We start from the raw sequence: 17,814 nt of genomic DNA, 5'->3' as shown, positions 1-17,814 counted from the left end.
GGGATTCCCACCCTCTTTTACAGATGTGGACTCTGAGATTTAGAGGGGCCAAGTTTTTGTCCAAGTCCATAGTTAGCAGCTGTTTTGGAATTAGAACTTAGGGCTTCTGACTCCCAGCCCATGGTATTTTCTTCCATAAGTATACATTTCTATAAATAATCTCTGAATGCATTGGAATAACTTACCCTGGGGATTATTTGTGGCAGTCTCAAATAATTTGATCATGGTCACTACTGGTGATATATAGAGGGAAATAGGAGAGTGAAGTAATACAGAACATACCTTCTGTAATTTAGATTTGGATCATTTTTGCTGGGCCTGGAGGAGGAGCTAAGGGAGTACAGCTTACCCATGTGCTGCTTATGGAATTTAGACATAACAGATGGCTGTTCATTATTCTGGGATTCCACAGCTGTACAGAGTGTAGAACATAACTGACTGCTCAGTGGGTATTTCTTGATTATGCAATTTGCTAAAATCACTCTGCTAGTGTGTTAAAATACCATTTAGAGTTTTCTATACCATTTAGCATTTAATTGATAAGCATGTGGTTTGATAAATGTTGTCGTTGTTGTTGTTAATATTAGTAGTAGTAGTAGTAGTAGTTCTATGTAGTTCTTATAGAGATATAAGGGCCTTTAGATCATTTGATTTGGAGCCCTGCCTCAGCTATTAATTGCATAGTACCTTGAATACCTGGTGCCTAATGTTATTTGCCTTTTCACTGTGGCTCTCGGGGGGTTTCTGCTGCTCAGAATAGAATGGAATCTTTCATAAGACTGGATTAAAGGGCATACAGCCTACTGCAGCAGTCTCTAACCTTTTTGGCAGCAGGGACAGGTTTTGTGAGAGATAACTTTTCCATGGACTGAGCCAGGGGGTGGGGGAGGATAGTTTCGGGATGAAACTGTTCCACTTCAGATCATCAGGCATTAGATTCTCATAAGGAGCATGCAACCTAGATCCAGAGCATGCAACCTTGACCTCTCTCATGTGCAGTTCACAATGGGATTTGTGCTCCTATGAGAATTTAATGCTGTCACTGATCTAACAGGAGGTGGAGCTGAAGCAGTGATGCTTACTCATCCATGATTCATCTCCTGTGCGGCATGGTTCCTAATAGAACATGGAATCGGTACCATTCTGTGGCTTCGGTCTTGGGGACCTCTGTCCTAATGGATCATCTTAGTAAAATTCAAAGGCATTCAACAGGAAGACCCATCTAATGACATGCAAGGAGGAAATATCTGTAGACCCCTGGAGAAGACGGAAAAGCAGTGGTTTTCCATGTGTAAACCTGGGACGGAGGGCTGGATTTTTGTGGTAGGTACATGACTGGATGGAGAGGATGACATAGCTCAGTTCTCCACTTGGCTTTCAGTAGGACACACTTCAGGAGTCCCACATCAGAATGGCTATTTTCTCCCTGTGGTGAAGAAAACAGCTGGCAAGTGGCTAATTAAAACCATGATAAGCCCAAAAGCTAAACTCATAGGCCTTTGAGAGCCTTCCATTGGGTTGCCCAAAGTCCTTAGAGGCTGGTTGGTCAATATAATGAATAATAAAGGAAATTCATTGAACACCTTTAAGAAAAGGTAATGCATGTCTTCCTTCAAACCATCAACACTTTGCTCCATCACAGATTTGCTTGTGTGCCCCTTCTTAGTATATCACTCTCAATAAACTCCCCTTTGTCTTTCTGGGCTGAGGGAACCAAATGAGTATAGAGTGTCTCTCCTTGGAGTCACACATTTCTTTCCTCCTTGTGACTGCCAAACCACCAAACTCTGGGCCATTTGCATCTGTCTTAAATTCTCCTCATAATGTGGCAAAACGCTTTTTCATGCTAGGTATGATACGACCCTTCCTGGTGTGAACCAAATGTGGAAAGCACTGTAATTTGAGACAGTTTTCAGAAAAGAGCCTCTTCTGGTACAGAAAGGCCCTTTTTCCTTTCTTTTTTTGTTTCATTTGTGCCTCATCACATTTTGTCCAATTTCAGCTCATCTCAGGCTGAATTTTCCTTTTGATGTCTGCTTTTTAGAATAGCCCTTGCTTGAGAAAAAAGAACCAAAGGCCAACTCTGTGGCTTTCAATTTGCAGCGTCCCCAGCGCTTTTATTCATCTCAGTGCTTCCCTGGTTGGGAACAAAACCCAGGCTCCAGGGTCAGAGCACATACAGAGGAAGAACCCATTTTGAAAATCCAAGCACATGAGGAATTCATGTTTCATTGTCATCCTGCTTTGCAATTGGGTCAGGTACATGTCGAGAGGAGAGAGTGGACTTGGAAGAAAAAAAAAAAAACTGGTTTGTAACCTCCACAAAAGCAGACATTTTCATTTCCCCCAGAAGTTCCATTAGGAAGAAAGCACGTTTTTAAGGGTTTAATTGCTAATTCAGTGTTGCTTTCAGCTGTTAGGGCATCTGTATCAAGGCACCTAGTTTGGGAGTTGGAACAGAAGTTTGGTGTACTAACATTTGGGAACTTTCTCAGACAGGATGCCTTTGTTATCTAGTTTCTTTCCATTTTTCAGTACCTGCTTTCAGACCTATGCTTTTTCTCTTCTGCTTCCTTTGGTTTCAAATCACAGAAGACCTATCTCTTTGTGCTCCCAGCTTGTTGTTTTGGTTACAGGCTTTTTCGGCTTCCCTGCCTTTGAGGAGAATATACAACCTAAAGAAATTTTCTTAAATGGTGACTAAGGGCCAGGCATGGTGGCTCACACCTGTAATCTCAGCACTTTGGAAGGTCGAGGCGGGCGGATCATCTGAGGTTAGAAGTTCAAGACCAGCCTGGCCAACATGGGGAAATCCTGTCTACACAAATACAAAAATTACCCAGGCATGATGGTGGGTGCCTGTAATCCCACCTACTCAGGAGGCTGAGGTGGAGGAATCGTTTGAACCCGGGAGATGGAAGTTGGAGTTAGCTGAGATCGTGCCATTGCTCTCCAGCCTGGGTGACAAAGCAAGACTGCCTCGCCAATAATAATAATAATAAAATAAAATTAAAAAATAAACATGGTGACTAAGGTCCCTTTCTCTAAGGTTACTGGAGTATTAAGCAGTGGGTAGAACAGTGATTTGCAAACCTGGCTGTACATTGAAATCGGCTGGGGCACTTTAAAATATTGATGTCCAGGCCCCAGGCCCAACCAGTTGAGTAGGGATCTTGAGGAGCAGGCCCCAGGATTTTTTTTTTTCTTTTATGAAACAATAAACTGCCTACGTGAGTCTAATGTGCATTCAGGATTTAGAACCAGTGAGTTTTACAGCAAATTCAAACAGCTTGGTTCTGGGCTGTTTGAGCCAGGCGAAGGAAATAGAATCAACTTTTCTGTACCTTAGTTTTACCTGCCTAGAAGAGAGAAGCAAGCTTAAGAAGTTAAAGAGGCTCACTGTGACATGGACCCCCGCCCCCTTCATTACTGTTACATACAAAAGAGAGGTAACTTCCTTTAAAAAAGAAAATCCAATTATACAGCTGGCTTGGCTTCTGGACTGTAACAGTGGCTTGATGCAGTCTCAGAGATTAAAGGAAATCTTTCCAGTTGCTTTAAGAAGGGTTATTTGTGTGGAGGAACAGCTGCTTCATTCCCCAGTATGGTTTGGACAGCGCTTTCTAGGTTTTCGAACCTGGCCCAACTTCCAGCCAACTCCATTCTCATGCCCCAGGTGATTAGCAGAGTTACCTAACTCTGCTACATATTTATATTTTAATACTGTTTTTCTAACATAAAAGCAACACATGTTCATGATTAAAACCCAGAACATTATAGGAATATGACACATAGCCATTAAAAGTCCCGTAGAAGTCAGTCTCCCAGACATATCCACTGGAAGCATGTTTTTCCTTCTCATTTTTATCTCTGCATATGCTAAACATTTTATGTTTTTATCTAAAAATGGGATCATTCAACAATGTTTGTACTTTTTTTCTCCTTAATATCTTAGTCATCTTTCCATGTTAGTACATATAAATCAACCTCATTCTTAAGAACCCCTTATTCTTAGGATCTTAGTCACACAAGGGCACAATCCCCCCTTCCCTCCAAGATTTTACTTTCCTATGGAAACTCTTGGACTTTTTGTTTGTTTGTTTGGGCTTCAAATAGAGCAGATCCATTGTATCTGGTATATTTATGTTTTGTTGTTATTTAAAACTTCATACAATTTTAAAGAAATAGAATAGCATACATATATGATTCCCTCCAACCTCTGATCCCTACCTAATTCACTAGTTATTCTCCCCAGAAACAAACTGCTTTTACCAGATTCTTGGAAATCTTGAGAATTACTGAATGCATAAACAAGGCTTGAATGTTCTAAAATGGCTTTTGCTTAGGTAACCAAGTCTATCCATATTGTATAGAGACATCTTGTTTCATTTATTCATTCAGAAAGTACCTGATGAGCATCTTGTATGTTCCAGGCACTGTGTTAAGTTCTGGACCTACAATGAGGACCATCACACAGCTCCTGCTCTCCAGGAGCTTATGGTCAACAGGGAAGATCAGCATTTAATGAAAACATAGCTAAATATAAATGAGAAATGGTGATATGTATTGTGAAGGAAAAGAACAGCATTTACCTGCATCATTTTTTAAAACAGTAATTAATGGAGTCCCCTTTCCCAATTTTTTAATACAAAGGTGTGGATGGGAGATTTGCAGCAAAGACAGGGAAGCAAAGACATAACCCACAATCCTTACTCTTGCCAATAGCATTTGCCTTCTTTCCCACCAAAATTTTCCTCTGATAAAATGCCTTGCTGAGAGTTAGGGTAACTCACCAGCCAGCTTTATTACTGGTTGACAGGGTGCTGTAGAGGACCTTTGTTAGCTGGACTGTGAGCTTCTCGCAGACTGGAATTATGTCCTGCGTCACTGTGTGCTCAGAACCTCAGGAAGAATAAACTGATGCAGGCATAAGGAAATAGGTGTTTTTATAACATTCTCATTTTATGCCTTAGAAACACTGCAAGTGGTAGGTATTCTTATTCTGTTTTTAAACGTTGAGAAAACCGAGGTTTAAGGAGATGTAACAAATACTTTATTTAAAAAAATACACCTCTGCCCCACCCTCATAAAAACCCCAACTTTGGCTATAGTCATGGAGTTCATTGGTGGTGGAGCAGTGCAAACACTAGCTGTCCCATGTGGCTTTGACTCTGACACAACTGATTTCCTTCCTTCAGGGAAATGGATACCATCCATCCCTCCCCTGGGTTGGCCTAGGCTCTGTTACTTCAGAGTTTTCTTGACAAGTTTCAAGGTAACCAGGTCATCCTCTTCTAAATATTTTTCTGGGATTGAAGTCAAGGAGCAGCATGATCCTCTCTTAAATGGGTCAGAGGAAGAGGACTCCTGTGGCTCCCTGAAACGTCAAGCCTCTTCATGCTAACTACACCCTCTTCCCTTTTCTTCCAGCTTATGTCCTGGGCTGGGCTCTGGATGGGGAGCAGAGGTAGATGTGTGCATGTGTTCTGGATGACTTTTATAGGTCTGATGGTATGTTAGCCACTGTGTGGAGTGGGGGCAGAGGGAACGCCAGAAAAGACAAATTATCTTATGGTGGAGACAAAAGGTAGTATTGGCAACAAACATGACCTCTGGAATCAGATAGTTCTGGGTTCCAGGCCTGACTCTTTGACTCACTTATTAGTTGTGTCACCTTAGGCAATGTATTTAACCTTTCTGTAGCTCAGTTTCCTCGTATGCAAACAGGAGGAAAATAATATGTCTTACATAATAGGAGTGCTATGAAAAATACATGAACTAATACATGTAAGACGTTGACTGCAGTCAACGTAACCAGGTAACTTCTAAGCACTGAAATAAGGAATAACTACTGCTATTATTGTTACTGACAACAATATGAGACTAATAAATGATTAGTGTATAGTACCGACAAATACCAATGGAGTTCAAAAAAGGAATGCTTAGTTTGTGTAAGTTATCCAGGAAATCTCTAGAGGAGGCAGAGGAAGTGAAATATTCCAGGAAGAGCAAATATGAAAGTGGGAGGCTGAACTGAACTGGAGTGGGGAACAAAAAGAAACAAACCCAACGTCTGGTACTCTTGAACTCAACCACCAGCTCACCTGTCATCACTACCAATATGTCCAGTCCTTTATGGCTCTCCATTTTGGAGTGTCCTGCATCATGGGTTGCAATTTTGAGTTGAGCGGCTCATTGGCCGGCTGCTCTGGCTGAACTTGAGGGTGTCTGTGCCTTGGTGGAGTTGACACGGGTCCTATATGTGCAACTTGGTTTATAGGTTTAAAGCCTAATTTTTATCAGCTTACCCAGGGCTGTTGGTTTCTAGTGGACTGAGCCACACTCCCCAACCTTACAAAATACTTCTTAATAAACCACCAGGCTGATAAGTCGATTGATGATGAGAGAGATACCTTTATAGACATGAGTATACTTGTGTGTATCAGCCCTTTCTGATATCAAGGTACCTGAAGCCAAATTAAACAGGGCTTGTTCTATAACCTAAAGTCAGAATCTAATGGAGTTGAAAAGTCTCATGAACAAGACCATGTAGGCTTTGGTAGTCCATGGAAAACTGTCCCTTTTTGCATGTCTGTCATAGCTTTGTAGTGTGACCAGAATGTGTGTCCTGTTATGTCTCCACTGCTGGAGAAACATCAGTAACAATTTTTCTCTTGGATATTCCTGTTTTCAATTCCATGCAGATGCTGTTTGTGTGCTGTGAACATGCTATTCTCTTGAGTTGCTTCTTTCTTGACAAGATTTTTAAATTGCCCTCTTTTCAACAACAATATAGTTAATGATTCTGTCATTGAGTGTTCTTGTGGACTTTGTTCTCAAACACTAGGAATATTTCCAAGCAGGGCCACCACGAATGGCTATGCACTGCACAACCCTAGGAGAGGGTGCCATTCACATAGACTATAATTGAATGGCGCCACTAGGGTTGTGCAGTGCACAACCTACACAACTGTACTCGGCGGCCCTGGCGTAATGTTAATGTCTACTTTCTTCATCAGGGGTAGGATTTTGGGAGAAGCAGAGGGTACCAGTTTGGGACTGTCCTCAGGGACTTAATAAGGGTCCTGAAGTAGCAAACTGCTGCTGTGACCAGGAAAGGAATAAAGAATTAAAGTTGTGGCTTTGGGAGGATTATCTTATGTTACTGACAGCCATCATATGGGAGAACTACTTACCTTCATTCTTTCAGTAAATAGTGTTTTGAGTGCCTACTATGTGAGGGTTGAAGAACAGGGAAGGGTTTGCATAGGAGGGAGCATTTGAACTGGGCTTTGTGGTAGAATATTAACATGTGAAGATGAGTCAGGAGGAGAAAATTTCACGGGGAAGGAATAGAAAGAGGAAAGACAGATAGGAAACCACAAGAGGTATATGGGTAATGGTGAATAATTCATCTAGGTTGGATAGAAAAGCATGTAAAAGGGAGTAGTGAGCAATGATGCTGGTTGGGGGTCCAGTCATGAGGCAGGAGGGGAGGGAGTTGAATGCCCAATTAAAGAGTTTGGAGTTTGGACTTTTATTTGCCAAGCAATAGGAGCTATCCAAAGTTTGCTTTTAAAACAGCTTTATTGGGTTATAATCGTGTACCATATACTTCACTCATTTAAAGTGTACAATTGAATTTTTTTTTAGTATATTCACATATACATGCAGCTACCACCACAGTCAGTTTTAGAACATTTTCATCACCCAAAAAATAACTCTATACCATTTAGCTCACCTCCCTCCCTACCTTTCCCCCACTCACCAGCCCTAAGCAGTGGTTAATCTATTTTCTGTTTCTATAGACTTATATCTGTTCTGGACATTTCACATAAATGGAGTCATTATAATATGTGGCCTTTTCCGCTGTCTTCTTTTACTTAGTATGTTTTTAAGATGCATATGTGTTTAGCATATATCAGTACTTCACTTATTTTTATGGCCAATGAATATTCCATTGTTAAGGATGTGCTACATTATTTTGTATCCATTTGTCTGTTGGTAAGCATTTGTGTTGTTTCTGCCTTTTGAATTACAGATAATACTTTTATGAACATCTGTGTATAAGTTTTCAGGTGGATATAGGTTATTATTTCCCTTGGACATAGGTTTTCATTTCCCTCAGGTATAGTAGTGGAATTGCTGAGTCATATGATAACTCTATGTTTAACATCTCAGGGAGCTGCCAGACTGTTTTTCTAAAGTGGCAGCACTATTTTACATCCCTACCAACGGTATATAAGGGTTCCAATTTCCCAACATCCTCATGAACACTTGTGATTGCCTTTTTTATTTTAGCCATGCTAGTGGGTATGAAGTGTCATCTCATTGTGGATTTGGTTTGCATTTCCCTGATGACTAATTACATTGAACATCTTTTCATGTATATGATAACTACCGGTATATTTTCTTTGGAGAGATATGTATTCAAGGTTATTTGTCTTTTTATTGTTGAGTTTTTTTTTCTACTTCGGGTATTTTTAATGTAAATATTTGAAGTTTACAACTTAATGATTATATATATGTAAATCACCACAGTCAAGATAACACATTCATTACCTCATAGAGTTATCATTTGTGTGTATGTGTGTGTGTGTGTGTGTCTGTGTGTGTGTGCGCGCGCGTGCACACGCGTGTATGTGTGTGTTGAAAATACTTAGGATCTTCTCACTCTGTTGCCAGACTGGAGTGCAGTGGTGCCACCAGGCTGGAGTGCGGTGGCGCGATCTCAGCTCACTGCAACCTCCATTTCCTGGATTCAGGTGATTCTTGTGCCTCAGCCTCCTGAGTAGCTGGGATTACAGGCACGCACCACCATATCCAGCTAATTTTTGTATTTTTAGTAGAGATGGGGTTTCACCACGTTAGCCAGGATGCTTTCGACCTCCTGACCTCATGATCCACCCGCCTTGGCCTCACAAAGTGTTGGGAGTGTAGGCATCAGCCACCATGCCCAGCCAGATCTACTCTTATAGCAAATTTTAAGTATACAGTATTTTTACCTATAGTCACCATGCTGTACATTAGGTTTCCGGGATTTATTCATCCTGGAAAATTAAAACTTTGTACCCTTTGACTAACATCTTACTTTCCTAGCACCAGCCGCAGCTAACTGTCATTTTACATTCAGCCTCTTTGAGTTTGACTAATTTACATTTCATATTTATGTGACATCATAAGATATTTTTCTTTCTGTGTCTGGCTCATTTTAATTAACATAATGTTCTTTGGGTCCTTCTGTGTTATTGCAAATGATAGGATGTCCTGCTTTTTAAAGGCTTAATAATATACCACATTTTCTTTATTCATTCATCCATCATTGAACATTTATCTTGTTTCTACATCTTGGCTATTGTGAATAATGGTGCAATGAATATAGGAATGCAGATATCTCTTTGAGATCTTGATTTCAACTCTTGGATAAGTATCCAGAAGTGGGATTCCTGTGTCATAGAGTAGATCTTTCTTTCTTTCTTTCTTTTTTTTTTTTTAAGGAAACTCTATACAGTTTTTGATAATGGCTCTATCGATCTCCACCAACAGTTTTCTAGGGTTCTATTTTCTCCACACTATTCCCAATATTGCCATCCTTTGCATTTTTTGTAATAGCCACTCTGGCAAGCATGAGGTGAGATCTCACCGTGGTTTTCATTTGCATATCCCCAGTGATTAGTGATGTTGAGTACCTTTTCATATACCTGTTGTCCATTTGTATGCCTTCTTTGGAAAAATGTATATTCAGATCCTTTGCCCATTTTAAAATTGGGTGATTTGTTTTTCTGCTACTGAGTTTGAGTTCTTTATGTATTTTAAATACTGACTTTAAATTTGTGGTTTGCAAATATTTGCTGTGTAGCTTTTTAGGTTGCTGTCATCCTAATTTTTTTTTTTTTGTACTTTTCTTGCGTATGCTTTTGATGTCATATTCAAAAAATCATTGCTGAGACCAATTTCAAAAAGTTTGTTCCTATGTTTTCTTCTAGGACTTTTATGGTTTCAGATGTTACATTTAAGTCTTTTCCCCATTTTGAGTTAATTTTTAAGTGTGGTGTAAGATAAGGGTCTAATTTCATTCCTTTGCATGTGGATATCCAGTTTCCTCAACATCATTTATTGAAGCAAGCATCTTTTCCCCATTGTGTGTTTTTGATCTTCAAAGGGTCTTTATTACTTTTCATCCTTTTTTTTTCTTTTTCTCTTCTGATGAGGTAATTTAAAATAACTGTTCTTCAAATTTGCTGGTTCTTTCTTCTTGCTTAATAAGTCTCCTGTTTTTAGTTCAGTCATTGTATTCCTCAGCTGTGGAATTTCTGTTGGGCTCTTGTTTACAGTTCCTTTTTATTTAACTTTTCATTTTGATCATACATTGTTTTCCTGATTTCATTGAGTTGTCCATCTGTTACTCGTCTTTTTATTGTTGAGTCTTAAGAGGTATTTATTCTGGACACTAGACTCCTAGTAAATGTATGATTTGTAATTTTTTTCTCCCATTCTTGGGTTGTCCTTCCTTCCTTCTTTTCTTTTCTTTTCTTTCTTTTCTTCTTTCTTTTTTTTCCTTTCCTTTCTTTCCTTTTTCTTTCTGATGGTGTCTCACTCTGATGTCCACGCTGGAGTGCAGTTGTGCAATCTTGGCTCACTGCAACCTCTGCCTCCCAGGTTTAACTGCTTCACCTACCTCAGCCTCCCAAGTATCTGGAATTACAGGCAGGCACCACAATGCCTGGCTATTTTTTTTTATTTTTGTATTTTTAGTAGAGACTAAGTTTTGCCATGTTGTCCAGGCTGGTCTTGAACTCCTGACCTCAAGTGATCTGCCCGCCTCTGCCTCCCAAAGTGCTGGGATTACAGGCATGAGCCACCACGACCAGCCTGGGTTGTCTTTTCACTTTCTTAATAGTGTCATTTGAAGCATAAAATATTTTAATTTTGGTGAGGTATAGTATATTTATTTTTTCTTTTGTTGCTTGTGCTCTTGGTTACATCCTAGAGTCCATTACCAAACACTAGGTCATGACATTTATCCCTATGCTTTCTTTTACAAGTTTTATAGTTTTTGCTCTTACAATTAGGTCTTTGATTTTGAGTGAATTTTTGTATATGAGTTATAAGATAGGGGCCCAACTTAATTCTTTTGCACGTGGATAACCAGTTGTCCCAGCATCATTTGTTGAAGAGACTATTCTTTCCACCACTGGATGATCTTGACACCTTTGTCAAAAATCAGGTCTGAGGATTTATTTTAGTACTCTCAATTCTATTCCATTGGTCTCTGTGTCTTTCGTTAGGTTAGTACCACACTATCTTTGTTACTGTTGCTTTGTCATAAGTTTTGAAATCAGGTTGTGTAAGTCCTCCATTTTTTCTTTTCAAGGTTTGTTTGGCTATTTGGGGTCCCTTGCATTTCCATATGAATTTTAAAATTAGCATGTCAGTTTCTACAAAAAAAAGTCAGCTGGGATTCTGATAAGTACTGTGATGAATCTGTCATTTAAAACTTTTAAGGAGGAGTATAACATGATCAGAATGCTATTTTAAGAATAGGAACCTGACAATACCGTATAAAATTAGAGCAAGCTTGTCCAGCCTATTGGCTGCACGCAGCCCAGGACAGCTTTGAATGCAGTCCAACACAAATTCATAAACTTTCTTAAAACATTATGAGACATTTTTTGCGATTTTTTTAAGCTCATCAGCCATCATTAGTGTTAATGTATTTTATGTGTGGACCAAGACAATTCTTCTTCCAGTGTGGCCTAGGGAAGCCAAAAGATTGGACACCCCTGAATTAGAGTGATGAAGGAAAACCATTTAATATCTGGAGATCGGATAGAAAACTGCTGTGGTAGTTTCAGAAAATGATAGGGACCAAACTAGGAAAAAATAGTGAGGGTGGATTTCAGATATATTGACAAGGTTGGGCTGGGTGTGGTGGCTCATACTAGTAATCTTAGTGTTTTGGAGGCAGAGGTGGGAGGACAACTTGAAGCCAGGAGTTTGAGACTAATCTGGGTAAGAAAATGAGACCCCATGTGTACAAAAAAACAAACAAAAATAGCTAGGTGTGGTAGCACATGTATGTAGCCCTAACTACTCAGGAGGCCGAGGTGAGAGGATTGCTTGAGCCTAGGAGTTTGAGTCTGCAGTGAGCCATGACAAACCAAGACCCTGTCTGGAAAAAAGAAAAAAAGAAAGAAAGAAAAAGAAAAGGTCTAAGTGACAAGACAGGACTTGGGGACTGAAAACATGTGGGGCTAAGAAAGGTGAGGGATAGGGGATAACTCTGAGGTGTGAAGAGAGGCTAATGGATTAGATTATAGTACCTTTTTAAACTTTGTATTATTTTGAAATGATTTTCAACTTACATAAGAGTTGTAAAGATATTACAGAGAATTCTTATGTATCATTCACCCAGCTTTCCCTAATGTTAACATTTTATATAACTATGGTAAAATTATTAAAACTGAAAAATTAGCATTTGTATAATGCAATATGAGCTTAACTACAGTCTTTATTTTGGTTTTACCAGATTTTTCACAAATGTCCCTTTTCTGTTGTAGGATCTGTCCAGGATCCTTAACTTCATTTAGATATTATGTCTCTTTAGTTCTCTCTAATCTGTAGTAGTTCCTTAGTCTTTGCCTTTTACAACCTTGACTATTTTGAAGAGTGCTGTTCAGTTTACTCTGTAGAATGCTTCTGATTTGGGTTTATCTGATTTTTTTTCATGATTCCATTGAGATTATACAATTTGGGCATCCAATAAAGATGATGCTATCAATAACTCATACTTATTTTATTCCCTACAGTGTGCCAGGCACTTGAACTAAGTGGCTCAAGTTTTTAAATTTTACAGTTATCCTATGAAATAATACTACTGTAATCCTCATTTGACAGATGAGGAAACAGAATCTAAAGGGTTAAGTATACTGTGTAGGCAGCTGGACAAGGGAAGCTGAGTTACATGTCAAAATTTGTTATTGCAAATATGGAATTAAAGCAAATGAAGTTAGATGAATTGAAAATTTAATATGAGTTGTTCCTGATGTGGCTCATAGTAGGGATGGATTTTCTATTGAAATCAGGATAGTTATAGCTATTATGTATTGAGTGCTAGCTATGTGCTAGACATTGTGCCAAGCACAGGCTTTTCTTGCTTTGTTTCATTTTCTCCTCTCCCAAACCTTGTGAGACATAGGTACTATTTTTATCCCTATTTTACAGATGAAAATTCCTCTAATCTCTTGCCCAAGGCCAGAGTGCTCATGAGTGGCAGAGCCACCATTTGGAGCCAAGTACATCTTAACTTTAAGGCCTGTACTCTTAACCACTTGGCAATGCTACTTGTCCTCCTTCCATCTTCTTAGTAGGGATGAATGTGCCAATGGGACTAGAAAACATGATATTTATGAGCTTGGATGTAGACACTGCTTGGTTGTAAACATTACCAAATACATGTTTGCAAGTCTCCATATTTTATATCTCAGTGGTTGGTCAGCCCCATTCTTTGGGTATATTTCAAGCAGGTTACAATCTGGTCTTTCAAGTGTGGGATTTTAAAGCTTAACTCTTAGTAGGCACTCTTATTTCCCTTTTATCTACATTCTTGAGGGAAACTTCCTTATAAGCTTCTAATACTGACAAAAATACTAAAATCTCAGGAATAGGTAAATCAAAGGAGATTATGAGATGACCTAGAATGGGCATTTAACTGTGGAGTGCAGGGAAGCTTTCTTGGAAAAAATAATGCTTAATTTTGCATTTGAAGGATAGATAAGAGCCACAAGAGGAAAGTTGGAAAAGCCATCTGGAAGAGTGAGTAGGATGAGCAAAGGCACAATTTCTTGATCTTGGAGATTTAAATTTAAAAAATAAAATTATGAAAATTTTAAGAAAACAATAGGTGATTCTTTCTATAATCCCACGGTTATAAAAGATTTTCAAAGTGCGATACCAAAGACAGAAACCATAAAGGGAATGACAAACATGTCTGATTACATAAAGATTTAAAAAACTTCTATACATAAAAAACTACCATAAACAGAGCTGCAAAAATAACAGCCTGGGAACAATATTTGCAATAAATTTCAAACAATCTGTATTAGCTGTCGTTAATATGTAAATAGCTCTTTACAGCTCAGTAGAAAAGAACACACCAGTTGAAAAATAGTCAAAGTGCACAGATTGTCACATCCCAAAAGAAGAAATATGGGTAGCCAATACACCTGTTAGAATATAGTTTAACATTTCTGGTAATCTGAGGAATGCAAATTAAAATGATAAATTGTGTGTGTGTGTTTTGCCTTTTAAACACATGATAATTACCAAATGATAATGACCTGTTTACCAGATTGCAGTAGAAAACAGATTCTCATTTATTTCTAGAGGGAATAGCAATTCAAGTAATTTTCAAATAATTTTTCTGGATAGCAGTTTAGCATTATGGGTCAAAAGCCTTCAAATGGCTATTCCCTTTGAAGATCTAGACGGTCTTCTACCAATGTGGGCTAAGGAAATAGTAAAGGAACTGAAAATTTAGATGTGATTGCATGTGCAACCAGAGGATATTGGTTGAGTAAATTACTGCATATTCATGTAATTGAATAAAATGAAGCTATTGGAAAATGAGATCGTAGAAGTGTAGTAATTGACATGAATACATTCAGGGTATAGCTTGAGATAATGCATGAGGCTGCCACGCTGTAGAGGTAGGCAGAATCCAGAGCAAAGAAGGCCTTGTCTGCCATCCTAGGAAACTTCAGCTTTTTTGGTAGGTAGTGGCAAACCATGGAAGGATTTAAAATGACAGATCAGAGGGACATTTTAGATAGATCCCTCTTGTAGTAGTGTGCCTGGAGGCAGGATCAATGAAGAAATTATTGCAGTGATCCTGAGATGAGGGCCTGAGGGTATGAACATCAGTGGATAGAGCCAGAGGATCGACTTTGGGCAGCCCAGTGAGTTAATCTTCCTTATGGTGGGTGACAGTCATAAGCACTTGGCCTCAGCAATCCCCAGATAGCTGTGTGCCATCATAGGAGGTAGTGACAGGAGAACTGGAGCTGGGGAAGATTGTGTGCTAGGCCAAACACCACTCTGCTGTACCTCTCTCACTCTCTGTTTCTCTTTCATTTAGTTTGCCCATATCCCTTCATTGATTACCCTGGCTAGCCTCTCATTTAGGATGGCCTGTGGTGACTGGCCCTCCTTCCCAGTTACATTTCTCATAGTACTAACGCTTGTTCCAGTGTACAAAAGCTATTTTTTTTAGGTGCTATGAAAATAGGGATTGTTGAATGTAACACTGGGGTGGAGCAGAAGTGGATGGGAGGCTGAACAATGGTGGCAGTGTAGTAGAGGCTGATATGACTGGGGGAACAGGAATGGGAGGCAGGCGAGGTGATGGCTGAGAGGTTGGGTAGGGAAGGAGGGAACCTGGAACCAGAGAGGTTCAAAGGTAGAAGATGAACTGGTGTTAACAGCTGGTGCCTAGACTGGATGCTTAGGAAAGAGCTGAAGGTTAGTACAGAGATCTTTCCTGAGGAAGCTGTGGATTTTTCTGGAAGAAACATCCAACAAAGACTTCAGTTTTATAAGAATTGCAAGTGCTTCCGACAGACAGGTGGAAGCTATAATGAACCTGTCTTTGGGACTCCAAAACTCATCTATGTAAATGCAGTTTGCTGCCCACTTGAGTTTGTGTTTTGAGATGTCTCACACTGTAGAGAGTAGATCTTATGAGCTGGCTGTTGGCACAGGTGTGGGGCTGTTGGGGTGACTCCCTGTGTGCCATATGGTCAAGGGCCAGGGCTAGAGTCTAAAGAAATGGAGCCCCATGAGTCCTGGTCTGTGTCAGGTGTGAAGTGGAAAGTGCATTGAACTGGGAGTTAGGGGACCTGGGTTCTTGTCAGAAAGCTTGTCAGAACCTTTTTCCCTCAGTTTCCTCATCTCAGAAATGGGATTTAATAACATGGTCCTGCCTGCCTCCCAGGCGATGGGAAAGTGGAAGTGCTCTGTAGCACTTCTCTGTATGCTACCTGCGCATGCCTTTTGTTTCAGGTGCTGAGCTGGGCAGATTTCAGCATGAATGCAAAGTGCCAAGTTGGTACTGGGGTATGCTCAGATACATGTTCATCTTTGTACCATCCTTGTTTGAACTTCTATGTCTCCTCTCTTCCTATGATATTTGCAGCCAAAGTGATAGTTTAGCTTTTCACCTGCTAGTCTAAAAAGCATGCCACCAAAGTTTCAGGCAGTTGAAAGCCAAGCAAAGAAGAAAGCAGGGATATTCAGGTCAAGGCTGGGGGCCCTTGCACCTCTGAATTAAAATGTTAGTTTTATGTGGCTCTGTTGGGTAATGTTGAATATGAATGTGATTCTAGCATGACAGGGTGAAGAGGTTCAGTATCATAAATCTGAGAAGTTGCTAAAGGTGGGCGTGAGTTTACTGGAAATGTAATATGAATAATGAGTAATCCCCAGATAACTGTGTACCATTATAGAAGGTGGAATGGAATGTAATAAGTAATTTTTCAATCAGATACATGTAGTCATGTCAAGTCAGCAGATTTGAAAAAGGACCCTAGAGGCCAGGCACAGTGACATACCTGTAATCCCAGCACTCTGGTAGGCTGAGGCAGGAGGAGGATTGCTTGGGGATAGGAGTTTGAGACCAGCCAGGGCAACATAGTGAGACCCTGTCTCCACAAAAATAAATAAATAAATAAATAAATAAATAAATAAATAAATAAATAAATAAAATTAGTGTGGTGGTACACACCTGTAGTCCCAGCTACTCAAAAGGCTGAGGCAGGAGAACTGCTTCAGCCCAGAAACTGGAGGGTGCAGTGAGCTATGATTGCACCACTGCACTCCAGCCTGGAGGCAGAGTGAGACTCTGTCTCTAAAAAAAAAAAAAAAAAAAGGCCAGGTATGGTGGCTCATGCCTGTAATCCCAGCACTTTGAGAGGCCGAGGTGGGTGGATCACGAGGTCAGGAGATTGAGACCATCCTGGCCAACATGGTGAAACCCTGTCTCTACTAAAAGTACAAAAATTAGCCTAGCATGGTGGCGCATGCCTATAATCCCAGCTACTCAGGAGGCTGAGGCAGGAGAATTGCTTGAACCTGGGAGGTGGAGGTTGCAGTCATCTGAGACCGCACCAGTGCATTCTAGAGTGGGTTACAGAGTGAGACTCCATTTCAAAAAAAAAATATATACATATATACCCTTTATGTGGTGATAGAAATACACAGGCAAGACAGAAAATATGAAACGACTAAAGTTAGATCCATGACTGATGGAGGAAAACAGGAAAACCAACTGGGTTGAAACTAGAGGCTTGTTCTCTTTAATAGTTTTCTGGGCTTCCAGCCTGGGGAAGTTGTGGATTAGAATCAGCCAAATGGACTTATAAGGGAAATATCTCCCCTAAAATCTGCTTACCTCTTCTTCTCTGTGGGTATAGAAAAGTAAGATTTAACTGTGGTGCCCAGTGTCGCATTTTTACTTCTCTGTTTAGCATGTTGGAAGTGTCTTGGGTATTCCAGAAGCTCAGGAAGGCTGCTGGCATGACTCTGGTGACTCCAGAAGTATTGAGGACCTTTCTAAGGTGGTTGGGGCCCCTGCCTCCTCTCTGTGTACTGTAGCTTCTGAGTGTAGCCTTTGATGTGCCTGATGCTGGGTAACTATGTGCAGCCTCCAAATTGGTCCCTTGCCTAAGGTGAGTAACTTTACTGCTGGATCGGGGTAAAGAATATTAGTTTTGTTTATTTCTTAGACTGCTCCTGAGGGGTGGGGTGGGGAGTGGGGAT

At 40.0% G+C, this 17,814-nt stretch overlaps 1 protein-coding gene across 13 annotated transcripts in view; it reads left to right on the top strand.

The window, feature by feature from the left end:
- The window catches only part of TMEM164 (transmembrane protein 164), a 169,117-nt gene that overhangs the window by 45,811 nt on the left and 105,492 nt on the right, over positions 1 to 17,814 (top strand). The window contains exon 1 of one of the 13 annotated variants that reach the window (XM_032250955.1): positions 9,017 to 9,021. The exons of 11 other annotated variants lie outside the window; for them this stretch is intronic. In XM_032250955.1, the coding sequence (XP_032106846.1) occupies positions 9,017 to 9,021 (5 nt within the window). Of the gene's footprint in view, positions 1 to 9,016; positions 9,022 to 17,056; positions 17,724 to 17,814 lie in introns of those variants that run through there. One more of the 13 variants, XM_032250954.1, reaches the window with a different exon arrangement.

The sequence above is a fragment of the Sapajus apella genome, unplaced genomic scaffold, assembly GCF_009761245.1.
Source record: "Sapajus apella isolate SASKATOON/1434 unplaced genomic scaffold, GSC_monkey_1.0 scaffold73, whole genome shotgun sequence".
NCBI lineage: Eukaryota > Metazoa > Chordata > Mammalia > Primates > Cebidae > Sapajus > Sapajus apella.
Note: the sequence above shows the minus strand (reverse complement) of the source record. Positions and strands in the feature narration are given on the sequence as shown.